The sequence below is a fragment of the Branchiostoma belcheri genome, unplaced genomic scaffold (assembly GCF_001625305.1).
Source record: "Branchiostoma belcheri isolate BF01 breed outbred unplaced genomic scaffold, Haploidv18h27 scaffold105, whole genome shotgun sequence".
Lineage (NCBI taxonomy): Eukaryota > Metazoa > Chordata > Leptocardii > Amphioxiformes > Branchiostomatidae > Branchiostoma > Branchiostoma belcheri.
The window spans coordinates 166,768-176,086 of NW_017802436.1; the positions used below are offsets into that span (position 1 = coordinate 166,768).

A 9,319-nucleotide genomic window follows, 5' to 3' on the forward strand; every position below is an offset into this window, starting at 1 on the left:
GGCAGCCAGCAGGGGCAGTTTGACACTCCTGTAGATGTAGCAGTCAGGGGGGACAGGCTGTATGTGGCTGATATTTTCAACCAGCGTGTTCAGGTGTTTGATCTGAATGGGAAGTTTTGCTCCTCTTTTCTAATAACTACAAATCCCTACTCACTTGCAGTTCAGACTGATGGCACCATAGTGGGGATATGTGGGAAGGAAGTGAAGAAATTTTCCCCATCAGGAGAAGAGCTGCATAAATTCACTCTGGGTAACTATTGCACAAAGCCCTCTGGCCTGGCAGTACAGAGGGATGGGAGGGTTGTGTTAGCTGATTTTGACAAACACAGCATCTTCCTGTTTGAGGCAGATGGGACACTGGTGAAACAGGTGGGAGGGCAGGGGAAGGGGGAGGGGCAGTTTTATCAGCCATATTTTGTCTGTGTGGATAAAGAAGACAACATCATTGTGGCAGATAAAGTCAACAACCGTGTTCAGGTGTTTGACAGGAATCTGAACTTCCAACACAAGTTTGGTCAGGGGGGCAGACAGCCACAGGACATGTTTGGTCCTATGGGGGTGTCAGCTGACAGCAGGGGGAACATAGTTCTGGCAAACATTGGGGGTGAAACTGATGGTGTAGGACACAGTGAGAAGCTTCAGGTGTTCCGCCCAGACGGCACCTGGGTGTCCACCATTAGCAGTGATGGGGACAAACTGAACCTTCCCTGTGGGGTGGCTGTGACAGAGGATGGACATGTGTATGTAGCTAACACTGGTGACCACTGTATCAGGAAGTACAGATATATGTGAGGGACTTAAATTTCCCCTTTCAAAAAATGTTTTATGTGTATAATAATTCACACACAAGTACCCTGAGTTTGAGTTGTCATTACTTTGTATTATGCTTGCTTTGCAAAATTTTCTAATTCAAGCTTCCTTTGTTTAGTGTACCAGTATCATCTGCGTACACATCAATTTTTATACTTTTAGCAAGGGGATATGATTCAACCTAACTTTGACTAATGGTTAACTTTAACACTTGTTTGAAGACCTTGTCAATGAGTTGTTTTAACAAAGATGTTCAATAATGCTTTGAAGTACGGCAATGTACAGTAATGGCATTGTATTGTGAACTCAAATATGACTTAGTTGCAACTGATTTTCATGTCACGTTTTGAGAGCTTTTAATGTAATTGTCAACGAATTTCATGTCACATTTTCTGTGAATCTGTGTACATGCCAGTTGATTTAAATAAAATTGAACTTGAACTTGATGTTAATTATTTTCAACTGTCAGTGAACAAGATGAAAAGATGATTGAAATTCTGTACGTAGCTGTGATTTACATGTACATTGTAAAGTAACCCTAATAAAGATTTGGAAATATTTCCAATTGTTCGATCACATTATAAAATGTATGTCAAGAAATATATTGTACTGAAAGTACATACAAGACATGTAAAAATATCAAATGAGCATGCGGGAATCTTATGCATGGAAACCTGCTGTGTATTTGTTGCGGAAAATTAGGCTAGATTTACCCTACATTATGTTATAGACATCTAATAGCTAAAGACATGAACAAATGAATGATTTAATAGCTTGAGCACAGCTTCGTGTTTTGATGTGACAAATTGTACCCAATTCTGGGGAAGCATTTGTGCCCCCTCCTGCTGATGTATATTTGGAATTATGCAATAAAAATACTTCATAATTGTGTAATAAATCATTGGCCTTTTTTGTGATGAATGCTGTAAGACTTAGCCCTCAATATTTCCTTACCAAATTAAAAAATTAAAATAATTAGTAAAAAAAAAAAAAAGAATAAATTTCCTTACCAAAGTGACAAGTTTAGAGATCTGTATCACATCGAGGCTGGACTTCTGGGATAGCAGGAGGTCAGAGGTCAGCTCCAGCAGGGTCGTACCACTTTCCCCGGGATAGGGGCCGTCAGACAGTAGACTCACTAGGAGCTGGGCAGTAAAAAAAACATGCAAACATTAAACAAGGACTGGTCATTTATACATGTATACGCCAAAAAGCAGTTTATACTCAAGCAACTGGATATGATTTTGGAAACCCTCAGATGTTTAAGGTATCATCCACTATACTAGCTTTCCTCAGTGTCACTGCCGAAAGGTAGTGGATGCTACATGTACATGTACCTGAAATGTCTGACCGTTTCCAAAATCATATCCAGTTACACTGTAGTACATGATATCTTACAACCAGACATCAGAAACAAGCAGCTAGGGGTATGCCCCAATACCAATGTATTATCAAACCAGCCAGTCCCTTACAATATTATGAACATCTTATACTGTAACAAGTACATGTACATGCACATGTAACTAGCCAGTATTTCAAACCATAAACAGGTTAAACAAAATAATAGATAGAAGGTAATTATCAAAATGTATAGTAGGCATCCTTCCATCTTGAAAGCTGATGGTAGCACTCTATAAGACAGTCTAACGTTGTCTGTAAATAGCATCTACATTGTACTGCTACTAGTGCCAGTGTAAATATGTGTAAAGGTATTAATAAATAAAAGTAATGATAATGAAGCTTGGGTTCCTAACCTGGCACAGTTTGTCAGGACTGGTGATGAGGTCCCCGTGTTTGTGGCGGACCCAAACCTGAACCAGCCTCAGCAACCGGTCCTGGTGGTTAGCTGTCTGGTAATCCTGCTGACCATCTGTCTGGTCCTGCTGGTTGGGCAGGTGGTCTGTGTGACCAGCTGTGTGGCTCTTCTGACTGGCTGTCTGGTCTTCCCTCCACCTGGTGTGGACTTCTGTGGATGCAGTCTGGAAAAGATGGTGGGAAAAAATTGCTGGTCAATACTCAAGTCTTATAGCTGATGTACTCAGGCCAGGTACTGGCTCCTTGCTCCCACTCGTATGGTTCCTCCAGTCAGTTTTATCTAGGTTCTTGTACAAATACTAAAGGAGCAATGGTGGAGGATCTAGATCTATAAGGCATTCCATCCCATACAAATGCACATTTGCACAAACACACACACACAAACACAAACACACACACACACATACACACACATACACGCGCACACAAATACACAAACACACACACACATACATACACACAAACACACACACAAACACACACACACAAACACACACACAAACACAGTCATTCATTTTTAAAAAAACTTAACCAAAGCTTACAATAAGGGCCTCCCAGATGACCCCTGCATGACCCCTGCTAGTGAACTCTGACATCGACTGCATCGTGTCCTCCAGCGCCTCCTGCACCTGTTGCCATGGCAACGCAACCTTCCCAGCATCCTCATGGGCAGCGGCTGCCGGGCCCAGCTTGCACAACATGATGGGAAAAACCTAAAAGAAAAAACGACAAAAAATGTGTTTTTAAAAATCGTAGTAAAAATGAAAAACTGTCAAATTGAATACTTGACTATTGGTGAAAAAGACACTAAAACTTTAAAGATACAACGGATAGTAAACATTTGCTGACTTTCAACACACAATGTAATTATGATGAAGTCAACAACCCAATCATACAGAATAAAATGATGGTAAGTAGAGTTACCTTTGCAGTGCAAGAGTGAAACTGTCTAAATTCCCTTCTATGAAGCATTTATTATAATTACGTATCATACAACAAAGGTACAACAAAGGTAAGTTATGTTACCTTAGCTGTGCATGAGTGAAACTATTTCTGAACTCCGTTCTATGGAGCATCAGTACTCGTTGAATTATAAATGATGGTAAGTAGTTACCTTAGCAGTGCAGGAGTGAAACTGTTTCTGGACTCCCTTCAGCATCTCAAACAGCAGCCGACCCACACCTGAACTTCTCTGCAGAAAAATACAATCATGATCATTTCATGAGATAAAAAAGATCATGTTATCCAGTGTTATTGACTTTGAAGGAATATAACATGACAATGGACACATAAGGAAAAATCAGATTGACACAGGACTTACATCTGGGTTTTCTGCCAAGTCTCTGAAGATGAAGTCAAAGAAGTCACTTGGGTCTCTCACCTGAAAGGAAATATTATCCAACAGCCTTGAGTGGATTTTATGAACATTACCCAGACAAAAACACCAGGTCTTGCTTCAAGTCTATCAAATCTGGAGATCTTCAGACATAATGCACATTTCTTGTAGGAGGATCATCTTTAAGCTAGCAAGAAAACTTGTCCAGATTGAATTGGATTTGAGGGAGATAACATGAAAGGATATCTTCATAACCTGTTTTGCATTCCCTCCATTGTAGCATTATTATGGACAATTAAAAAAAATATAAATCTACAAATGTACTGTAAAAGAACAAACATAAAGACATTGTGAGTGTAAGAACACAAAACCAAACCTACCTTCCTCATGAGAAAGGCGAAACTCTCGGCAGCAAAGTTCCTGATGTGGGGTTTGTGGTCCTTTCCTAGGAGTGGACAGAACAGGCTGGGGGGGGGGGGGCAAAAAGAACTGTGGTTACCACACTGTTCAATGTACTACCTAGTACCTACATGTACCTATCAAATGTATACCTAATGCCTACGTAATAAAGTGTCTTCAAAGTGACTAGCTACCTAGTACCTACCAAATGCCTAGTACTCAGTGTATACCAAGGGCCTACCAAGTACCTATCTAGTATTTACCAAGTATCAAGACTTAGTACCTACCTAATACAAATGTACCTTCAAAGTACCTAGCGCCTATCTAGAGCCTACCTAGCACCTACCCACTGTAATGTCCACTTACATGTCTAGACCAAGTGCCTACCTACATGTAGTACCAACCAACTGCCTTGTAAGTGTACATGTACCTACAGTATATGTAGTATCTACCAAGTACCTAGTACCAAATGCCTACAAAGTGTCTACCTAATAAGTACCAAGTGCCTATCTACATGTAGTACCTGCCTTGTATCTACTAAGTGCATATCTAGTTCCTACTTTAGGTGCCTACCTAGTACCACACCTGTCCCACACCTGTACACACACTTGTATTCACACCTGTACTCACCTGTATACCTGTGTGACGTCCCTGACCAGGTGTCTCCAGAGGAACTTGAACAGGTACAGCAGGCAGGTGAACGTCCACTCGATCAGGTCCGTGTCCTGAGTGTTTAGAAGCGGCACCAGAAGCTGGAAAAACTCTCCGAAGTGAGGGTAGAAATCCGTCTGTAGGTCTCGTGCCAGCTGCACTACCAGGCTGGAGGGATAGGGGGTGTTTCTTAGTTACACAGACACACACACACAGTTTCAGAACAAGCTGCTAGGGAGCCCAAACTCATGTGACTTATTTCCGAGCAGAAGAGCTATTTACCATCCAAAAATTGTAAGAAGGCTTCAAAAGCTTGCCATGTGTATGCTTATTAAAGATTTCAAACAAGGTCTTTGTCTGTTAGTGACACATACATGTAGTGTGTTTCTCAGATCAAGCTGCGAGATTTTGCACGAACAACTATGAAAGGGGTGCTAGCGTCTCAGAAATGGTAACCAGCTACTAGTATGCAGATATAGATAGCAAATTCATGTGAGTATGTGTAAACTCTAGACCCCAGGACAAAACAACACATCAGTCAAGAAAACAAACATGTCTAAATGATCAGAGTACATGGAAATTGCAGAATAGTGGCTCTATCAAAAGAGATTGGTCACAAAAAACTGGAAAATGTACGCAAACGGAAACAACAGTAGGCACTAAGAAGAGATCCAGACTACAAATACTTACTCCAGAAGTGGCTGCAGAGCCAGGCTATCAGGAACCTGCAGGTGGGTTTTCAGGGTGGCCACAAGGAAAGCCTGGGAGCCAGACATTTAGGTAAGGTACAAGGTTAGATGAAAAAGACATAACATATTGAAAAACAAGTCTACTACTGGATATTGTGCCATCAGTATTGTAATCCTGCTGAGGACATAGGAAATTATTGTATTAGAATTATCGTATCTGTATAACGTTACCTGTTGCCACGTATGTATACTACTATAGCAATAAATATCATTGTAATTGTTATTGTCATATAACTGTTGTAATGTATTGTTGCATTTGAAATAAATAAATAACATAGACAAGGAAATTATTGTCAAAACTCCATCGTGCTGATTTCTCCTGTGCTTGTTTGGTTCCACTCACCTCATGGTGCGCACACACACAAACATACAAACACACACAGACTAACACAAGCAAACACACACACACATACACACAAACACACACACATACACACACAAACACACACACACTCACACAAACACACACACACTCACATGCACACACACGCGCACACTCACACACACACACTTACCTCATGATGTACCACCTGTGTGTAGGTGCTGCACTTCTGACAAACCTCCTTATAGAACTGGGCTGGAGACAAAGAAAAAACAACTTACACTTACAAACAGCATTTTCAAAACGAACACAAAGAGTTCTATTATTATTTTAAGTTCAGTACTTCCCTACTTTTGTGTTATAAAAAGATCTAAGCATTAAACAAAGGCTTCTGCTAGTTCGTCGATGAAGGTTAGACATCCAGGTAATAAGATATGCCAAAAAGCAGTTACTCAAGCAACTTTGATTGTTTCCAAAATCATATCCAGTTGCTTGTGTAACTGCTTTTTGGTGCTTCTGCTAGTAGTAGTCCCATAACTTTGAAAATATCATAGGCTGCTTGAATGTTTCTGTCATGTACAAGGAAGGAATTTAATAGCAACTTTAAATTTACTGATTCTGACTTACTGAAGTGTTGTGTACAGTTCAACTCCTTCCACTTCTGGACTCCTTCTCCAAAATGTGTATCAATGTCCTGTGAGGGAGTAACACAAGATTCAAGGTTCAACATAAGATTAAAACAATTTGTTGTACTTCATCTATGAGGTGATACATGTAGTGAGTAACAACTTGCAAAGTCACCACTACTTAAATCCACAAGTGTGCTGGGTTCTTTGACATGCCTACCTAGAGGTTTTACAGCCTCAAAAGGCTTTCTTATGAAATACCCCCAAAATATCCCTACACCTTAGAGTTAATCAGTCATATACATTAGACTAGTATGCATTAGTATACTAAGTCTTGTACATTAGTATACATGTACATGTATATGTGGCCACAACAAAGAGGGTTGTGTGACAGTGGAATGCCAAGACAACAGCCTAAGAGATAAACAAACATGGTGGATGGATGTTGTAGAGTGAAGGACATAATTTACAAGTATGTGTGTTTGTATCAATTTTTTTTAACCAAATTTTACGTCATCTTTCCCCAAGCGGGGTTAGACGTGCTTGCACCAAGTACAAGTCTTTTTTTTGGAGCAATGTATGTTTGTACTAATGTATATATGTAAGGTATATATATGGCCACAACAAAAGGAATTTTGTGCCACATTACCATGTAATCAAACAAACAAACACATAAAATAAATATAAACAGGACTGTGCAACAGCGCCCCCTATTGTTACCTGCGGGTCCTGCACCCGGCTGATCCGATGAACCACGTCGATGTTGACCTCAGATAACCTCTCAGAGAATGTCTTGAACTGGGTACATAATAAGGAAGAAAGACAGACATTATTATTACTATTACTCTTAGGCTAGTAATCACTAACTGGTACAATCTGTATCTGTATCAGTATACATGTAGCCCTTCAGCGTAACACACCAGCTTCTGTATCAGTATAGCAGGAATGACCGCCCTTTGGAGTAACACACCAGCTTCTGTATCAGTATAGCCGGTATAACCGCCCTTCGGCGTAACACACCAGCTTCTGTATCTGTATAGCCGGTATAACCGCCTTTTGGTGTAACACACCAGCTTCTGTATATGTATAGCCGGTATAACCGCCCTTCGGCATAACACACCAGCTTCTGTATCTGTATAGCCGGTATAACCGCCCTTTGGCATAACACACCAGCTTCGCAGGCACGCGGCGCGGCAGCAGCTGGCTATTATTACACCGAACAACTTGTTACACTCAATCTTTGCACATACTGCTTTCTCTGCTTAGCACTCAGAATCTATGACTAACATGAGAAAAAGTATGGCTACAGAAATGGAGATGGGCGCCACACCTTTGCTCTGCAATAGAACTGGACCTTCTTTTATTCGTTTCACGAAAAAAACAGATCTGGAGACTTTCTTGCTCTACAGTAAAAAGAACGATTATAAAGACTGTGTACCATATGCCCTACATTTTTGTGAAAGTCTACCTATGTTTTAAATATTGGGTTTCTTTTAATGCCCACGATCATGATAATGGTCATTCTGGCATGCTCATTTTCACCTGAGTGAAGTGAGGAAAGTCGTGTAAAGTGCCTTTCCCAAGAGCACAAGATCGGTGACATGGGCAGGGTTCCAACCCGGGACCTCTTGGCTGTGGTTCTCAGCCGAACACGCTACCGCTACGCCACACGACCCCACGTTGTTGTTTTCCTTGTTTAACGTCTAATATCTCGCCAGACGTGGGCCGGTTTAGCTTGGTTCAGTTTCTGTGTACGTTCCAGGTTTTCAGACGCGTGTCGGAACAAAACATAGGTCTCGCCCCCCTCCCCCCTCTCGCAAAATCTACCCACAACATTCCAACAAACTCGACAAAAACTATCTACTCACCCGATGTCGGTTCTCCGGTCTCTTCTCCGTACTTTTAGCCGCCATCGCGAGTTTTTCTGTGCTTATTTCTCTCTAAAATCGCCTCAAAAACTCGATACCAAAGCCAAAACACGTGTAGCGGCCGCCATGCCAGCTGTGACCTCCGGGTCATTCCAGGTCATTCACCTTACGGAAGACCGCATGCAAACGAAACGCACACTTTGGCGATTCTGTTTATCTTTTAATCTCTCACGAGGTATTAGATAACTTCTAACTCGCTGAATACGTGGGAAAATATGTGAGTAATTCTTTATTACAATTTCACGTTCATTCATAGTGATTAACATCTTATTTTGAGAACGTTGATTTTCCAGAGCGTTTGGTGCGCTTAGGGTATCCGGAAAAGATGGGCTAGGGCTAGAGCCAGGGCTAGCCAGGATAGGCCAGGGCTATCCGAAAAAGGCGGGCTAGGGCTAGGGCTAGGGCTAGGGCTAGGGCTAGGGCTAGGGCTAGGGCGTAGGGCGTAGGGCTAGGGCTAGGGCGTAGGGCTAGGGCTAGGGCTAGGGCAAGGGCTAGGGCTAGGGCTAGGGCTAGGGTTAGGTTTGGTATTAGAGTTAGGGTTAGGGTTAGTCTCCCACATATATTACGACTAAATCCCTCCCACCCCTTGCCTCAGGTATATTGGCAACCCCCAAGTAGTGTCAGGGTCATGTATTTGGCAGGATCATGTATATGGCTTGACACCCCAATGCTGACAGATACAG

At 41.6% G+C, this 9,319-nt stretch overlaps 1 protein-coding gene across 1 annotated transcript in view; it reads right to left on the reverse strand.

Moving 5' to 3' along the window:
- LOC109477133 (small subunit processome component 20 homolog) overlaps window positions 1-8,759 on the reverse strand; it is a 49,497-nt gene extending 40,738 nt beyond the window's left edge. The window contains exons 1-12 of the mRNA XM_019778197.1: window positions 8,577-8,759; window positions 7,429-7,506; window positions 6,710-6,776; window positions 6,276-6,337; window positions 5,702-5,772; window positions 4,991-5,179; window positions 4,342-4,426; window positions 3,947-4,006; window positions 3,740-3,817; window positions 3,168-3,338; window positions 2,565-2,789; window positions 1,821-1,955 (exon numbers count right to left, since the gene is read on the reverse strand). Of these exons, the coding sequence (XP_019633756.1) occupies window positions 1,821-1,955; window positions 2,565-2,789; window positions 3,168-3,338; window positions 3,740-3,817; window positions 3,947-4,006; window positions 4,342-4,426; window positions 4,991-5,179; window positions 5,702-5,772; window positions 6,276-6,337; window positions 6,710-6,776; window positions 7,429-7,506; window positions 8,577-8,621 (1,266 nt within the window). The 5' untranslated portion in view covers window positions 8,622-8,759. The remainder of the gene's footprint in view (window positions 1-1,820; window positions 1,956-2,564; window positions 2,790-3,167; window positions 3,339-3,739; window positions 3,818-3,946; window positions 4,007-4,341; window positions 4,427-4,990; window positions 5,180-5,701; window positions 5,773-6,275; window positions 6,338-6,709; window positions 6,777-7,428; window positions 7,507-8,576) is intronic.
- Window positions 8,760-9,319: the final 560 nt, after the last annotated feature.